Raw genomic sequence first — 19,633 nt, forward strand, 5'->3', positions numbered from 1 at the left:
AGTTTATGAAATCTATCTACAGTACCAAAGGTTTTCAGCAGATCTACCACCAATGACTCGAAAGTTGTCGTAAGCTAAGAGGAAAATCCATTAATGGTTAGATAACTGTTTCAAAGATGAGAAATAAACAGATAACATTAAAACTGGTCCACTGGAAAGTGGCCAGGGAGGTCACCCACAGAGCACCACAGAAATCTGTTAGGGCCTGAACTCTTTAATGCATTCATAAGTGGGCTAGAGAAAGGACAATTAATGAGATGACAATACTACACTGTTCATGGTACAAAAAAACAAGAGCTGGAGGTCTTCACTGAGGCAGAGAATTAGAATATAATGAAGAAAAAGAAAAAAAAAAAAAGGTACATTAAAACCAGTCCTGGAAATGGGGCACATCTAACAGTATGAAGTGTTGGTTAATGTTCTTAAGCAACAGAGATGCAAGAATTTTTATTGAACACGTTATCATATCACAAGCTCGTGTGCCACTGAGGAGGATGCTGTACACCTGCGCTCCCTCTCCCAGAGCTCTCAGTACCTAAGCCCTTTGATTTATAACACACGTATTAAAATTGTATTAATAACCAAGGCACAGACCATGCAGCACATAGGTTAACCCTGCATTTGCCTCCAATACATAATCAACACATAAATGACAAACAACTTATTTTTAGTTCCACATATTCAGCTATAAGAGGAATAAGATGTCAGTGCATGTTACTCCAGGCTTATTTTACAGTCTGCAGGAAGACAGGCATCACCAAAAGGTGATTTAACTGATCCTAAAATAAGTCATCGGCCATAAAATGAGCTGGGGGTAACTAGCTCAGTTGTCTCGAGATAAGCAAGATGAATTCTACCCTAACTATACTAGCATCACAGTTAATCATCGTTATTATGTGGACCAACCAAGCACAGAGATTCACTGTGTCGGGATCCTGCCCTGAGGAGTTTACAGCCTGAATATTCCAGGCAGGCAAAAGAAGGAGAGAAAGTGGATAAGCACAGAAGCAGTGCAGTGGAAGAATGACAGAGCCATATTGTGGGAGAATGGTTGGGTGTGACTATTTTGAATATGTTATTATTATTCAGTTCCTTTAAAAAAAAAAAAAAAGGAAATGAATATAAGAAACAAAACAAAATGAAAAAACAGAGTTCTCTTTTGAAGGAGAAGTGAATGCAGTGCTAGCAAGGGAATCATGCAGAACAGTTCCTTACAGAGTCATAAGAGAGTAACCAAGATTGGTCTTAATTTGTCAAGCTCTGCAGAAACTGCCATGACAGCAGTTCCTGGAAAATGTTTAAAAGCTACAGCACAGAGCACTCGGAGTTCCAGTGGAAGAAAAAAAGCAACAGTCAGAAGACTATGGGGTATTTTTTGTTTGTTTTTTTGGGGTATTTTTTGTACAAAGGGGCAAAGCAAGACACAGAATGAAACTGCAAATACTGAGCATTTTCAGACTAGCTTCTCATGGTTGTGATTACAAGTACAAATGAGAATCACATCCAACAAACCGACCTTTGTGTAAGATTTAACAAGGCATTTGAGAACCTGCAAAAGCAATGAGGGAAAAGAAGTGCAAAAAGTAATTAAGGTAACAATGAAAATGAAGGTAAGAAACAGACCTAAGAAGTTCAGTTAGCTTCACAAAATGATTTGTAGTCTATTTTGCTTTGCTTATTATTACTTTCAAACTACAATCAACTTATTGTCACACCACTGAATGATGGAAACCTTGCCAACTGCTTCAAAACTGACATGTTTGCTGTTGCGCTGAGCATTCCCAGAAGACATTTCCCCCCATTTTAATACAGAATCCTGTCAGATCCACACAGCTGAATAAAAAAATGTGTAAAGAATACGTAGCTGTAATAGACCTCCCCCAACTACTCAACTTTGGAATAAAAGACGATCAAAAGAGACTGAAAGATCCATTGCTAGATTAATGCAAATATCTACCTGTTTGCAAGTGTACTTTTTGATTAAACTGGCATACATCAAGTACAATTAGAAAGGTTATTTATAACTAAGAAATACATAATTCTGCATTTTAATGAGGGTGACAATTACAGCCAACAGTTGCTAATTAACATTAATCCCTTTGCACTGCAAGCCTAAACTTCCCAATACGATTTTCATTGTCAGCAACGGACATAGAAAACAGCGATCACAAAGCAGCTATTCGGGGGGTTACTTTGACACAGATTGGTGCTCCTGCTACACACAGTAAAGAAAAAGAATCTCACGATGTGTTAAATTTGATAACCTCGGATATAAATACAGAATGTCATTTCAAAATTTACTTCATGTCTACCACATGAAATATAATCAAGGTTTATCATTTTCAAGGCTGAACCCAATTCCAAGTTTCCCAAGAGCCAAGCTTCACAGGTAAAATGTGATTTCAACACAAGTTTGAAATCTTCCATTGTTAAATTTGGTTTTGATCCCAGTCCTGCGTTCCCATCTGCATTTCACATCTGAAAGTCCAAAGCTTTTAGTGGTCGTAACAGAAGAATTTAGATAAGGAGTACTGTTCCTCCTGTTTGTATCAGTATCTGAAGTAAAATTCCAGAGCAAAGACTGAAGATATGAATGGTTGTCACAAACTGACTTGCTACTGTAGAATAGCCTTATTGCTTTTTTTTTGTTGTTATTCTGTAATGTATCAAGAAAATATTGATTTTAAAAATAAAACCTGAAAGTTCAATCAGAATTGCTCTGTATTTCTATTCTAAATGTATTTCTATTCATCGATTAAACATTTCTCTGCAAATATATGCCATGTCTACAAGGACAACTGTTGGCCATCTTAAGCAGCTCTCTTATGGACAGTCACGCCCCTCTAAAAGAGATGATGTTGTATGCACGTAGTTTCCAAAGAGAAATTATGTCTGTTTTAGCCTTTTATCCAAGGTCTTTTCAGAAAGAAGAACACTATCTATTGGTCTCTTTTCATACTGATCTTTAACAGGAAGAGAGAGATGGTCCAACACCAGAAATGCACAAGATCGTAACACAGCCAGTAAATAAAGCCTCTAGAAGAGTGCTGAGGTGCTCACCAGCTCGGTCAGGCAATTGGAGTGGGATCAATGTTAGATGTAAGTAAATGAGAAGGCAGAAAAGGAGAATTGTGAGCACTAAGCAAAGAAACCTATAATGCACTTCTTACAAAGCGCTGTAAATTTCACATTTATTTTGTAAGTATGAGATAGATGGGTTATTTCTACATACAGAGGTGCCCAACTAAAATCAAGATAAGTGATATTAATGTCCTGTGGTCAGTATTATTGAACCTCGAAAGCAATAAACTATGAGTCGATAAATATTACATTTGCAACATAGTTAACATTCTTCTACTGTCTCTGGCACTTATTACACATTGTAACCGCAAGTCTACAATACATTATTCATATTTGGGGTGTCACTGAGTGATGGATTGCTGTAAGAGAGGCTGTCCTTTAAATAAATCAACAAATAAAAATGCAAATGTTAACATTTTCAGCCACAACTTTTTCCATCTTGAATAGGGAATGAAAATTTCACATTATATCGACAGCCAGCAGAGAGAACAATTAACAACCTACACTGTGAATAAGAGAGATTAATTTGCCAACGTCTGGTTTTATCACTTGCATATGGAACTATATTGGACTTTTTGTGCTGCTGGCTCTCGCAGGGAGTGGGCAAAACTTGTGTATCCTATCATGTTCATCACCGAGCTCAGCACCCCACTCCAAACACACTCTTAATTCTCTCTAATGCTCATTAGTTAGATCTGGAATGGAAGTTTTGCCCTCCTTGTCCTCCTTTTGAATACTGAACCATTCTAAGGGGAAATATAATTTATTTCTTTGGCAGAGCTTGCTTAGACACCACGGGAGAAGAAACTTCATTGCATTGTCTTAAGAGCAGAACCACATTCAGGCATCCAGCATGCACAGATTTGAGAGGCATAAGTAAGACAAAAGCCTAAATCTCATCACTGTTGTATTTCCTAATATTCAGCACAACAGATCTGCTCAGTACTATTCCAGTGTGCATTATTAAGCTTATAACTCTGCACATTATATTTTACTTCAGATATTAATTTGCTTAAAAGTCCCTGAATACACATTCACCTGAGATGTGCTGGGCAACTGGGTAAATAGTTTTGTTTTTAAAATGTCCCTAAACACAAATTTACACAATACAATCTGTTTATGAGAACTCCGACAGGCCACTGCAGCCTACAGATAATATTTCAGTTCAAAAACGGTATTCCTATTGCAGGAACTTCTAAATCACTTATTTTAATAGCTATAAAAAACTTCACTCCGAGACGACGCATTCAGGTAGTGCTGAAGCTCTGATTTAAAACTGCAACAAGAAAACACAGGCTTAATGCTGAAATCCCAGACTATCACTCAATCCCTTCATTTACTTAACTGTTCTTATATTTACTTCTTAGCTGCGCAAAGTGAAAAATGCTACAGGAGAATTATCTGTTTCATGGGGAGCAGAACAACCTTTGCCTGTGTCTTTTTAAGTGCTTGGTTATCCGCAGTGTTATAGGACGGATTGTGCAAAACTTGACATTACAACTGTTTCCACGTGGGGAGAGCCTGACAATTGCACCAGGGCTGTAATCTAATTAAATGGTCCTTCACAATGCACAATTTGCAACACTTCTATTTTTTTTTTTTTTTTTTTTTTGTCCTGAAAAAGCATAACTTAATATTTTGATTCAGAAAAGTTTCGTTTGTGTTTTGTAGGAATCATTACCTGATGTTACCTGAGGTATGATCTAGCTTATGTAAAAACTTTCTCATTACTGAATGAAAGCATATAAATGCCACTACCTACTCTTTCCAGCTCCCTTTACAGCCAAAAGAACAGAGCCTTGCTTCTTTCTAGGCAAACAACAGTTACGGAAGAGGTGTCCCTGGTCACCCAAAAGCTATGTTATAAACAGTCAGAGGAACAATGCTTTAGGGGTAAAGAACAGAACTTACTCTTTTGAGTACAAACTTTGCCTATGATTTTTCTCCAAATATGCAGGTTTTGATCTAGATAAATAAGCACACGGAATAAGAAAGCTTTCCAGACCCGCTGTGAGCATATTTTCAAGGGGCTCGTGCAGGTGTAGACACTTGGCTTAACAACGCTGGATACCCAAACATGTAGTGCTTGGCTGTGTTACAATAAGCAGCCACAGGCAAGCGTTAAAGCAAAATGGGCAAGCAAATTCACTATTAGCCTAACTCAGGATGCCAGATAAAGAAATACTATGTTTTCTTTCAGAGACAGCACTGAGGCAAGCTAGTGCACATTCCTTCTAAAAGTCTGACCCTTCCACTGGTCTAGCACTAAGAATTTTGGAGCACACACCGTTACCTTCTTGGGACACTCACTTCTTGACCCAGAGGTGATTCAGTGAGAGAGACAGAGAGAGAAAGCACCGAAGTGATTCTTCCTGAAGCACAAGGTAGCTGTAACACACACTGAAGTCTCCATTGAGCTCACTGAGCTCTGCCAAGAAAGGCTATCAAGCCAACGCATCTTCTACCTGCCATGCCTGCTGATCCAGCCAGCCCTCCCAGAAGCTCAGTGAGCACCCTAAAGCCTTGCTCTGGCAGGGAGCTTCTGTCACTTTCCAACACCTTCTCCCTGGCAAACTTTCCAATGCTGCTACTGCCGAGCGCCAGGGTTTGTGCTAGTTAAAGCTGGCACAAACACGAGTTGAATCTAGTCCTATAAATTTAAATAGTCAAAAGTAATTAGATTTACATGTACTGCCGAATAAATAAATTTGCTCTTCGGCTTGGGCTTTGTGCTGCAAGTTTCCATCTCATGCCAACTGTTGTGGTTAGGCTGTTAACCCCCTCCAAATCACGGATTATAATGAACATGCTGACAAACCCTAACTTTAGTGGCACAAAAGCAGCAATAATTCTCAATATTGATTAATTTAGTTAGTTAAACCTGCAGTCTAAGCTTATAACCATTCAATGATAAATTGAGACCGACCTGCTGGTCAAGCAGGTTTTTTGATGAAGGATAGGATCAGCTTTAGGTCTCCACAAAAATACTTGTGCATTTACCATTTTCAATTAGAGAAGGCCATGAGTAAGGGAAAGCACAACATGGCTGCTTAAGCTGGTCAATTATACTTACAGCACCAACAGAGAGAAAGCAAACTGGTGAGCACGGGCGAGAACCCCCCCCCAAATACAGGATTTTTCAGAGTTTGCCATCAACTGGTAAAATAAACCTTTAAAAATGACAGCTAATCAGATTTTTTACTGATCGCTTTATCTGATATGATTTCTAACAGCATATTTCAACAATTATTTTACTCCCCTCTGTGGAAATGAATGGACCATCAATTCTCTTGAATAAAATTCCTTTTTCCGCGCAGTTGTTGTATGATGTGAATAATTATATCTACTCCTTAGTGCTTGAATAGAATCTTAACTTATCACTATTAGCTGGTATCAAGCCGTACTTTTACACACTCTTTATCTGATATTACCAGCTTGCAAAGGTAACCCTTGCTTCTAAGAGAAATGCTAAGGCAATCTTGTGGTTTCTGTTTGCTTAAACACACAGTTACTTGTGGGAAACAGAGACCAATCTATCTCAGTTCTTAAATCCTCCCAGAATTATCATCTTTTCCTTCAGAAGAAAAAAAAAAGTGTTTCCATAGCAAGTAAGTACAAATTTGTCAATATTGATAGTGGTTTTTCACCTATTATATATCGCAAGTTCTCTCAAAAGATAGAAATAAACTGCCAGCTGCTGCCAAGTATACAGGAATGATATCAAGAATACATTTTCCTAGTCCACTGGGCCAAGAGAAGATTAAATCTAACTCAAGCCCTCTCATTCTCCAAGAAACGTTTAACTCTTCTTATGAATGGCTGTACAGTCTTGTCATCCCACTGCACAGAATCATCTAACTAACAGTGTAAAATACAGCAAATTCCTACTTTAATCTGCATTTGCTCTGTTGTTTAACTGAAGGTTTTATTATAATAGAATGTGGGATATGTTAAAGAAAAGCAAGGACTGTATGTTGTTTTTCCTGGCATTTACCACTAGAATTGTAATCCTGTCCTAAAAGGCCAGTTGTTCTTAGACTCTAAAGCGTAACAACAATGCTGCTTTCTGTTTCTTCATTGGAGCAGAAGTGATAATGCTGCTTTTTCAGTGCATTTAGTGCAGATATATAGCATAATCAGGAACTGCTGACTTAATGTGATTTTGCTGCTTGTCATTAAACAACTCTGGTATAAAATATTTTAAAACAAATGCCATTTGATAAAATACTGGGGGAAGGGAGTACTGCGGAACTAAAATCTTTAAGTGGATTTAAAGCCTAACAAGGGTTAACATCATCCATTCAAATTATTTATAAACGTATCTAATGTGTCAGTACTTGGAACATAAAATACTTTCTGTTCTAAGTAAAATTAAAATGTTAGAACTTGGCATATTCCTGCTTTTCTTATTCAAACAAGCAATTTAAGGCTTACTATAAATGTCAAAAGGATACATCAGTTTTTAGTTTATATTATCCATCCTGTGCTAACATGAAGTATCATAGAAATTCACCACTTCCCTGCATCTAGAAGAATTTGATAGCAGTGTTTGCAGAATCTTAAACCAGAGATTACCCAGAAGCTTACCGTGAAATGTCATGCTGGACTGGTGATGTGGCTGTGGTTACAAGCTCTTTGCTGCTGTCTATCAGTGCAGGAGATGTAGCTGCATCCCCGCTAGGTCCTGAAGTTGTCCCTGTGGAAGAAAAGGAAGACATGAGAGGCTAGTTAGCTTTCACAACCACTTCGTGATTCTGCGTTATTGCAGAACACCAGGACTAAAAGAAGCAACTTGTTTTTGGAGTGTTTTATACACAGTGAAATTACAATCAAAGAATTTGCTATCAGTTGACAGTACTGTGCATAGCATTCATTTCAAGATCACCATGTGGAATCAGGTTTGTAAAATAAGCCATACATTATAGCCTTTGTCTTAGTGTCCAGATTTTGACAGACTTGCACCATTTCAGACACTAATCCACACGATCCAGCTTATTTCACAGACACAGCTCTCATAACCTCTTATGAAATTTTTGTGTGTGTGTGTGTGTATAACTATTGCAATAACAATACGTTGCTTTCAACAAAACACAACAGCTAGTCCATTCCTTTCTTTCCCTGGAAATCCTCAAATTATAAAATTGTTCAAGTTGAAAGATGAAGCCTGGAGGTCCTGTAGTCTAACATCCACTCAACGCAGAACCATCAAGATCAGGTTTTCTAGGGACCCATATGGCTAGGTTTCAGTACTGCCACTGATGGTGAGTCATCTTCTGTGTGCATCTTGTTCCAGTGCTTCACCACCCTCAGAGTGAAAATCATTTCCTGTAATAGCTAGCCAAAATTTCCCAAGTTGCAACTTGCTGCAGTTGTCTCTTGCTTGTTGCTGATGGGCACCTTCAGGAAAGGTCTCATTCCCTCTTATCTACAGTGTTTCATAATGTGACTGAAGAAAGTGGGAAGATCTAAGCTGGATTTTCTCCTGAGGCTGAACGCATCCAGCTTTCTCAGCCTCTCCCTATACTTCATGTGTCTGGCTTCAACAGACATGGAACAGACTGAGGTATTCAACAATCTCTAGACAGGGACCAGGGGAGCAAAATCCTTCCCAGCATAAGAGCAAAGCAAGTCCAAGACGACCTCATGAGACTGAAGGTGTACAAATATATGGGAACAGATGACAAGCATGCCATGGCCCTGAAGGAACTGGCTGGTGTGGTTGCCATGCCACTCTCCATCATATTTGAAAAGTCATAGCTGTCAGATAAAGTCCCCAGTGACTGGATAAAGGGAAACACAATTCTCAACTTTAAGAAAGGGAGAAAGGAAGACCTGGGGAACTACAGGCCAGTGAGCCTCACATCTGTGCCTAGGAAGATCATGGAACTGATCCTGCTGGAAAACATGTGAAACCACATAAAGATAAGATGAGAAGGTGATCTGAGACAGCCAGCATAGCTTCATCAAGGGCAGATTGTGCCTAACCAACTTGGTGGCCTTCTGCAATGGAGTAAGGGCATCAGTGGACAAAGGAAGGGCAATTGATGTCATGTACTTGGACTTGTGCAAGGCTTCTGACATGCTCCCACACTACATCATTTTCTCTAAATTGGAGATATATGGGTTCAAAGGGTAGATTGTTCTATGGATAAAGAATTGGTTGGATGGTTGCAACCAGAGGGTTGAGGGCAATGGCTCTATGTCCAGGTGGAGGCTGGAACACAAGTGGTGCTCTCCAAGGATCCATCTTCTCCTTAACATCCCCAGTTGGTGCTGTCTACAAATGTGCTAAAGGTGTATCCTGTACCACTGTTGAAATTGCTAATGTTAAACAGCATCAGTCCTGGTAAAAATCATTGATGGACTTCAGTAGCAACTGGCTGCCAGCTGGACTGACCACAACCCTATAAGGATTACACTCTGGACAAACTTTCACCCATATTTCAGCCTTCGTCTATCCACCTCAGAACTAAGTTTTGTAGATATGGTTTAGCCAGTCACTGTGCGTGCAGGTTGTCAGTGACAGCTGGAATAGGCAAGTTAGGGATAATCTGATCTTGTATGTAAAAGCCTCTGGGATTGTTTTTTAAAAATATATCCTCGCTAGCAGTGACTAACCAACATGATGTAAATGAAAAGTAAATATGGGGAAAACTGCAAGTTTAAACAAAAATCAAAATCAAATCAGTATTTAGCTCTTAAAGTAATTCTATCATGCCTAGATATTTCTCAGTTCTGTGAACAGCAAGTTTATCTACCATTCATGCTGAAATATGAAGCAATGCATCATTGTTGGAGCTCCAGCTTCCATGCAAAAGTTACAGATATTAAGGAGATTATTTAAAATATTATTTTGATTTAAGGAGTATACAAATACATGTCTACAATCTAGTAAAACCATATGTTTTAATGTACGTTCTACAGAGGCTAACAAAGAGATAGGTTCTTACTGTCCTGCTACAGTACATTGTAGTGAAAAAAGCTCACCTAATGAACAGTTAATTATCAGTGAAGAAACTGTTAGAAATATTGTGGGGATATATGTTGATTGGGTGTCCCTGGCAACTTGAGAGTTTGCCAAACCAGGATAAGAGGGGGTATGCATATGAAGACTGGAAGCCTCTTGCTTAGACTTCTGGCTTCAAGACTGAATAAGAGAGATTTAGAAATCATTTCAACTGACAGTGGAATGAGGCAGCTGGATCTTAAGAAACCAATACTGAAGTAATAAAAACTTGGCGACCATGAGAGAATATATTCAATTCCTGGTATGAGAAAAGGCTGGCACATTGTCAACATACTACATTCAAAACAAAGTAGATGTATTTCTCTGAAAAAGAAAATATACAGGCTCAGAAGTGGCCAATACAACCTCGAGGGGACTGTTCAAAGACCTACATTTGAAAATATTACCAAGGCCAGAAATGAAAAACAAGAAAAGGGGCTAAGTAATAATAAATCGATGCTGTTAGATTGCACAGAGATAAAACAGGGTTAGCAAGAAATCTTGAATAAGTGCATATACAAACAAAAAAATGTTTTAAAATACATCTCGAAAAAGGCAGACAAGTCTGTTGAGGGAAAAGAAACACCAAAGAGAAAGCAGGTCTATTAATATATGAAGAAGATTAAATCAATAATGATCCTAAAATGGTCAAACTACTAATAATTTTAAAATATAGTATAAAAAATAAAGAAAATGAATATTGGCAAATACTGCAATATAAAGCTGATGAAAAGAAATTATCAAGGGAAAAAAAAGATAGAAAATCTTTAGTCTGAAGGATATATATTTCATGGCTAAACAGAATTAGTTAATGAATTTATGAAGTGACTGGTAATTATTTATGAAAAGTCGTAGAGAACTGAGGTGATGCAAATGACAGCAAATTAATTAGATTTCCAGGTGTTGGAAGACAGTATGAGACTGGAAAAGTTACAGATGACCTAGAGAACTAAGGGACATGGAAAAAGAATAGACACATTCACCTGGAAAAAGAAAGCTCATATATGGTGTGAATAATCTAAATTCTGATATCAACACAAAGAGAGAGCCTGGAGTAACAAAGAATAGCAAAAAAATAAACTAGATATAAGTTTGCAGGGCTAGCTACCCACAAAGCAATTACCAATGCCTTCTGAATGGTAACACTAATACTATTTTCAATTTTGTTAACTTGGTATAAGAATGATTTAAAGTAGGTTAAATACACTATTGAGAAAATTCTAATAGCTGAATATTTCTGCTCGAGAAACAGAAAAATAAAGCATAAAGAGTGGGGAAGCACAGCAGCCTACATTTTTGAAAGTGTGAATACTACGAATGAAGAGAAGCTGTTGAGTCTGGTTCAAGCAGCAATGGAATTAAAGTAAGCAGTGGGAAATCTAGGTTGATAATCATGAAAGAAATCTTTATGAATTGAATAATAGTAATATTCATAATGCTTAACATTTATATAGTACTTTACATCTTCAAAGCACTTCACTAATATTAACTAATTGCTCTATTCGATTGCAGGGAAGAGTCTTCCCTCAAGGGAACATGTTCCAGATCCTGAATCCCTAAGAAGCTCCATTAGAAAACCTACCAAAAACAAACACTGTAGAGGAAAATCAGCCCCTGGAAAAGTGCAGATTCTGTGAGCTAAGATATTTTTTAATTTCTCTGACTTTTCCTCTTACCTATAGAAAGGATGCTGCATGCTATACGTTATCGTGCAGATACTGCATCCGCTAAAGATACAAATGGAAAAATAATTCCTTCTTTGTTTCAGTGCAGACAGATCTGAAGAAGGAGGTAAAGAGAATGACTTTTTAAAAAGTTGTACAGAAGCAAAGTGTCCAATATTGCAGAATACAATCTAGCTTATTTTCCCAGTCCAAAAGTAAAATTTTCCAGGGCAGACGGAAAGAGAAACACACGCTTCTGTACTTCAGTGCTTTTTAACTACACAAGTTGTTAGATTTTAGTACAAATTGACATAGCTGCTGGTGACACCAATAAAAACAATTTACTGCTGAAAAGATCTAAGACTTGAGGATTGCTTCGTCTGCTCAAAGTTTTGCTGGTAGAACTAAAAAAAAGTTTGGCTACAAGACACAAACACCTAGTAAAGCAGAGGAGTAAAGATTAAGGAGCAAACAGAAGTAAAAGGCAAAAAGCCTTCAGTGAAAGAATAAATACTGATTTCCTAAGCAGGGTTGGTCCAGCTTGTAAAGTGAGCAGAAGTGCTCCTTCCACTCCACAAGGAGATGGGACCAGGTTAAAAATGGTCTTTTTCTCCTTACTTAACTTTTGTGGTGAGAAAGGAAAAGTGGGCTTGTCCAGAATTACACCTTCCAAACACACCGCACTCACAGTAAGTGAGCAATCCTCCCCATTACAGCATGGAAATGGTTCACTGATCGGTCAATTAAACTTCTCAAAACAAAATCTAAGAAGACAAAAGTATTGAAAAAGGACAACACCAAAATCTGATACAAAAGCATATGCTGCTGTGGAGAGACGCTACCATGAGTTACACAGTGCCACAAGACACTGCTCCCAAAGGTACTGGAAAACTACGCTTGTACTGCAGTAGAGCCTATAGACGTACAACAGACCTGGCTGTACAGTAAGATCAGTAAGATGTGCCTGGAGAGCCATCCTCCCCATCCTCAAACATTCACAATTTAAACTGACAGGACAGATCGAGGCATGAGAAAAATAAAACCTCTGTAGCAGTAGTGTAACATCTGACTGTCAGGAAGCTCTCAGCAGTTAGCACTGCTGTTTTCTGATCAAATAAACGTGTGAAAGTTTGCAGATAGATAACATCAAGTTTCATGTCTTGGGATGCCATCTTGTTGACTTTGTACAGTCACATAGCATGGCTTAGCTGGGGCTTAGTGACTGCACTGCAGAAGAGGGACCACTTTCTACTGACACAGTGGGAACCAACCACCATCTCAGAGAGACTTCCAGGCTTGGCGGCTCCAAACTCTGAAGCCTTTTGACAAATTGCACATTTTTATGAATTCAGGACAAAAACAGTATTGATATCCCCTATTATATTCTTGCTGGACGCTACTTAGCCACTTGCTAATAAAAGAATAAACTCTAAAGCTGAAATCCCTGTTCAGCAACAGATGGTAATATCTAGGAGAAGTAAGGACAAGGAACAGCTAAGACCGGGGCTAACTGGAATTAAGAAACTTAGCATTGTGCCCTGGTGATCCTTGGAGATGAGAAAACACAGTACAAGTATGTGTGTATGGTTGTTAAAGGAGTCCAAACATATAACAGAGGGAAGCCAATTAAAAAGGTTCTAAATACAGAAGACTTCAACTTCAGTGATTAGTGCTAGGTAATTTGCCTTGTGATAAACAAGCTATTCAAATCAGTAATAGACCTGAGGTAGTTCCACAGCTTGAAAGCATTTCCCTGAACTTTATCTGGTATCACAGCAAATGCTGATGTTTATAATGTAAATTTTGCCATGCAGCTCAAAGCTAGTAATCCCAATAAGTGCATGCAAAAGATACCCACCATCTTCAGACATTACACTGACCACTATACTCACTAAATCAGCATAGGTGCAGTTCAGTTGCTATATGCAATAGCCAGGTGCAGCATGTAACTTCTTCTAAGTACTAGAAAATGAAATGAATGAATGCAGGAGAACCCAGGTTGGATATTTTTTTCTCCCCCAAATCTATGGAAAATAAATTACTTTTTTGGGACTATCCCTATCCAAGGAACAAAACCCATCATCCAACTGTGAAAAATCTCAATTTCATCACTACCGTATTGAGAAGGAGAGGGGAGAAGGAAGAGGAAAAGAGGAGAAAAAAAATAATGATAGCTGAAAAAAACATAAAAGAAAACCATCAGTGAAAATTGCCCCTGAAACTTTGCAGAATTGTAACGGCTTTCTCTTGCTTAAATTGATTGGTGTAGCAATGTTATAAAATGACTATTAGGATTCATTGTGCACAACAGAAAGTGTGAAATGTCAGCAGACTATACAGCAAAAGTAATGGGTCCTGAACCCCTGTTAGTCAAAAATGATTTTGTTTCAAATTAGAAATTGATTTTTTTTGGACACAAGCCCTTTACAGGCTTCCAACTTTTGTAGCTGTGCCTTGGAAGAGATTAACCTCAGCCACTGTTTGGGTCCAGGCTGATGATACCCTTTTGAAAGTTTCTTCACAGGGACTGCTTTTTAATGTTGGTACGGTCTTAACCAATAACACAAGTTATTTGTTCCTTTGAGAACTGCACCACATTTCTTCTCATTTTGCCATTTTCTTTATTTTTATGCTGACATATACAGCAAACTGGCTGACAAGTTAAGGAAAAAAATAAAAAGCTAGCTCATAATTGAACCAAGGATTATGTTCAAGGCTCGGCAGTGAAACATCCAAGCTGCTTTTGTGCTCAACATATTCTGTTCCTGAGAAAGAAAGCTTTCTCTGCTCCTTAAGTGGAGGTACTAAGCTAAGAACAGGACAGATTCTAGCAGTACAGACATCCCTGTGTGGCAAAATACCAGGTTGTAATGGTGGAGCCATTACGTGGGGAGGAAAAGAATGTAAAGAAGATTACATTTCAAGAACAAGCCCCACTGCACTTATTCTCTGCTTGCTGGGAAAGGAAAAAGAATTGTCGAAGCAGCTTTTTGAGATTAAAGGGCTATTCTTTTTCTCTTTTATCAGGAACACCAACCAAGAAGATCACTTGTTATTTACAAGGTTTTCTATGTTTTTACTTTGAATGTAGCTAGCTTCTGTTGGGTTGCTTTAAGCAACTTGCAATCTTCCCCCTCTAATTGTGCATTTTGCTGATCTGCTCTTGAACACAAATACAATTTCTAAATGCCATCAGCACAATCATGGCCCTGCAGTACAGTATACTTTCTCTTACCTTTCCTTGACTTGCTGCCTTCCCTCTTGGCCTGCATCAGAAGGGCTCGCCTATCTTCCACATTGGCACCAAAACCAGCCATCTTCTTCCCTGAACTGCTCCCACCACTGCTCTGTGATGTTCTGGAGGCTTTGCTCACTGGTGGTGTCCTGGGATCATAATCTTCACGTTTTGACACCACCGGTACACTAGGAAGAAAGAAAGGTGACACAACTACAAGATCCTGACCTCTTTAACACTGCATGAACTCTTTAACACCTCCTCCCCCAGAAGCATTACCACCATGGTGCTGGTTGAGCTCCTGCTCAATCCATTTACAATTTCTGAAGGCAGGATGCCTAAGGATTGAAGGGTTAGGTTACCAACTACTTTAACTTCCATGGGAGTCATCGGTTATCAGCAGCTGGCAGCAGTCTGACAATTCTATTTGAGTTTTGCAGTATTTGGAATATTCCCAAAAGCATTAGGTCTTGGATTTTCTGAGTGTTTAGAACAGGACAAGTGGGATGAAGATACAGAGAGGATTTTGCCCAGCATAGTTGAGGAAGGTTGAAAGAAAAAAAGTAATAAAAAATGCTTACTTTGCTAGGAAAAAGGGGAAATAGAGAAGAATCAGATAGGAGAAAACTGGAATCGTGGTTTGCAAAAGGGAAGCAGATGATACATTGATGAAAGGAAAAAGAAAAGGATGAGAGACAAAAAGTTGTGAGCTAAAAGAACAGAGGCAATTCTGAGCAGGACAGCAAATGTATGAACAAACTGTAGGGAGAGAACCTGCTGGAGCAAGTGCAACAGCTTAGGTAGGAAGTAAGAGAAGAGAAAGGCAGAAAACACAACGGACAGCATGTTCCAGGAAGGTCTCCTGCACGAGATTTTAAGCATTCCACAAACAGAGCCAGGATGCAAATTTGACGACAAAGAGTAAGCATCAATTCAGTCCCTGCAGATACGGGCAATCACAAAACATTTGGGCAAGACGGGTCATTGAGACCGTCTTTCTCTAAATAAAGGCAACAGACTGCTTTCAAATTCTGCTCCCAAGAAAAAGACTACTGCTTTAAACAAGGATTCCCAACATTTATACGTCATTACACCCATGATTCTTATGCAGTTAAAGAAACCAATTAAAAATATTTTTAAAACCTTTGGATTATCCACAGGAAGGAATACAGTTCATCCCAAGATTATACCACTCTGTGTGCAAGCATGGGACTGACATACAGCTTTCCTAAGTTAGCAGAAGATTATACAAATCTTTTTCCTGTTTAAGCACCAATTTTGCACGGATAACTCAAAGGCTGCTACTACGTTTGCATTATTTGGGATACAGTTTTATAGAGGATGATTCACAAATATGTTTTACATAAGAGCTTATGTTACTGAAGTTTGTGTATATCCAAGGGAAAGAAAAAAGAAAGTAAGAAAGAAAGAAAGCAGATATCCATTGTTCCCATCAGGAAATGATAGCTAAATTAAAAGTTTCAAATCATTGTGCTGTAGAAGTCACTGTTTAATAGGGTCCACTGCGTCTGTTTGACAATTAGTATTTCCCCTGTATTATTAATGCAGAACATTACATAATGGCTCATGACCCATAATAACTGGCTGAAGTGTTGGATAAAACTTCTCCAAATAACCTCCATTTACGTTAGGGTTTCAAGCTGCATGGTGACCTAATAACATTGCAAAGTGTTTTTAAAATTAATGGTAGGCTAATTTAGTATCTTATTTGAATTCTATGAAATTATTAATCTACAAATTCCTGCAACTGAGAGTGGAACCAGAGTTGGGTTTGGACCCTAATAACCATTTAAGGAAGCTTAAAGGTGTAATCATTGACCAGATTTCTCTGATCATACAGGACTTAGTACTTTATTTGTCTAATTCTTAATGATTAACACTTTAAAAACATGAGTGATGGTCTTGATGAAGAGTGACCCTTGTGTAGAGAAGGAAGCAATTGCTCTGCTAGTTCACTACCATACATCTTACATGGTGTGGTCATCTGGGAAATACCAGCTTTTTGGCTTAAATAATGTTATGTCAGTGGGAAATCGAACAGAAACACATGCTAAGAGAAAGCTGCAGATGCTAATTTATAAGAAAATAACAAAAGCAAATATATTTGCATTTATAGCTCACTAAACAGTAAATTAGAGCTTGGTTCTTCATAATTTAATTAAAGAGGGCTGACAATAAAGTTTTGTTCAGGTGTGGATGCAGAGTCAAAACTTGAAATCACAAACAATCCGAGAAATGTCATTCCAATGAGGAAAAAGGGTAACATAGAGAGAGGCAGAAAAAGGCAGTAATTAACAACATATAAAAATGAAAAAAAAAAAACAAAAAGTAAGGAAGAAAGCTCAGTAAACTGAATAGGTGATTGGTTAGTAGGACTTCCATAGGGCACCATGTTATCCGATGAATTGCTGTAGCATTTTCCAAGACTACACAACAGAGAAGCCTGTCTAAATGAAGACCTGCCTAACCTACCTAACCTGCGTACTAAGGCAGAAGTTGTCACATAGCATCATCAGAAAAGAAGCCAGACTCAGCATTACTGCCTCCTTATGAATATTGAAGTACATCATCAACAAAGGGGAACACACCTTGAACATTTTTCCATTTTGCCTGTGCCTCATATCGCGATATCCCTGCTGAGCGTGAATGGCAAATTTTAAATGTCATTCAGGACCTATTGAATACTGCTAGTATTTGCATTCCTTAAAAAGTAGAAAAACATTAACCTTTTGTTTTATTGAATTAAAATGCCATGGAAATGCTGATGTAGTCTTCAGAGACTGAAATACTTTTACAAAGAAGAATAGCTGTCATTTATTAGACACAAAGAACAATTACTTGATAGGATGCTTTCTGACAAAAAGCAGATTGGTATTCTCATCATAGAAAAGGCATTGTAAAAAAACCCAGCACAGACCTCTGAGACTTGAATAATTTAAAGCTGCATTTGGTGCAATTTGAATTTTTCTTTAGGGAGGCAAAGTTAAATACCTTTAATTTGTTCTAATTATTTCAAATTTGCAAGTTAATTATGGCTGATCATTAAATAACAAAAAGGACTATCGTCTCCATAGAGTTTTACCTCCTACCCTCTGCATTACTTAAGCTAGATTTTAGTATGCATGAATTAACTTTCTAAATAATCACACGGTTTGACTAAATGGCTCAGTAAAATGAGCTCTGATCCTCAGAATAAGCATTAATGGACATTAGAAAGGCTATTGGGACCCATGTTACTTACATTATAAGTATTTTTAATGGGGTCTTATTTACTAATCTTTATGTACTGTTCAAGTTAGAGCACCATATAGATACATTATTCTGCTTTAATAGAGGAAAGTCAGTTCTTCAAGATACTAAAACAAATGTCCATTTAGAGCCAACTAAATTAATTTTTAAATTAATGCAGGAAAACTCTGATAGAATTTAACTTGTTTTAGCTACTCATCTTAATGAATCAATCCAACATAATGGTAGCCTTGGTCTGCAAATGGAATTTTACAGATCTGTTGAATTGCTAAGCAACTGAAGCAGCAAAGACTTTTGCCATAGAGTAGCATTCACCATCAGTATGTGTACACCCAAGAGGTTTAATTTCTTCCCTACTCTGTAGCTAGTGATCATCTGACAGGTTCCCATTCATTGAATTTGGATTCTCACCTTTCACTGAACTCTGATCTTTCCATGCATTTTTCAGTGCAGATCAGTGGTATCCAGAGAACACAACTATGTTATAACTAGTCAGAAAACCAAAATGCAAGACAATTCATGCCTCCAGTATATATGTTCAACAGATGGCTGCCTTAATGGTACTCTGCTGCTCCCTGTTGAGACAAGGGCTTGACAGTTTAACCATTATCAAACTAACAGATTGCTGTGATAAGTCAGCTCCAAAAGCAAACATGTTGGGATATTATTTTCCTGTTCTGCAATTTCTGTTTTAAAAATAAAATAATTAACAGTTCATGTGTGCAATCTGCTGCAATTATATCAGGCCAAGAGTGCATAACACTTAATGATGCGAAACTGGTGACAAGTAGACAAATCCAATCAATACGTTTTTGTAGCTGGAACCTGCATTGCCATTTCAGATGCAGTTGGATAAGTAGTCTGAAAATTATTTTTTCCTCCCTACCCCATCCCTTTGACTGAGAGTTTCCAGCCAAAGCAGCCTCCTAAGTCAGCTCAGCATAAAGCAACAGTGTCAAAAGTGCTGGGACAAAGGAGGTGACAGTTTGTTTGTGGTCTGGATTTAGATCAGTTTAAGTCAACTTATCAGAGCACAGCTTTGAAAGCCACCAGTTCCAAAGCAGGACTTTTGGGCAAGCTGGTTGTCCTCATGGCAATTAAAAAATATTTGCTGGGAGAAAAGTCGGTCATAGAGTTTAGATGAGCGGCCCTTAGAAGAAACATCAGTGCTCTTCTGTCCAATCACAACTTATTCATTCTTGTCAAGTGTACCATGTAACTCTACTCCACATAAGCTCCTACTTCCAGAACATCCAAGTGCCTCATATTTCTCAAGTGTTTTGTTGTTGTTGTTGCCTTGATAACACCAGGTGGGGCAGGATGGGATTACCCTCATTCACAAAGCAAAGAAGGCAAGAAACAGATGTGGTAAGGGAG

At 38.2% G+C, this 19,633-nt stretch overlaps 1 protein-coding gene across 7 annotated transcripts in view; it reads right to left on the reverse strand.

Moving 5' to 3' along the window:
- The window catches only part of KIAA1328, a 181,711-nt gene that overhangs the window by 20,372 nt on the left and 141,706 nt on the right, over positions 1 to 19,633 (reverse strand). For 6 of the 7 annotated variants that reach the window (XM_015277296.4, XM_015277299.4, XM_015277298.4 and 3 more), the window contains 2 exons: positions 14,987 to 15,174; positions 7,669 to 7,777 (listed from right to left, as the gene is read on the reverse strand). In XM_015277296.4, the coding sequence (XP_015132782.2) occupies positions 7,669 to 7,777; positions 14,987 to 15,174 (297 nt within the window). 7 annotated transcript variants of the gene reach the window in all.

This window comes from Gallus gallus, chromosome Z (assembly GCF_016699485.2).
Source record: "Gallus gallus isolate bGalGal1 chromosome Z, bGalGal1.mat.broiler.GRCg7b, whole genome shotgun sequence".
NCBI classification, from domain to species: Eukaryota; Metazoa; Chordata; class Aves; order Galliformes; family Phasianidae; genus Gallus; species Gallus gallus.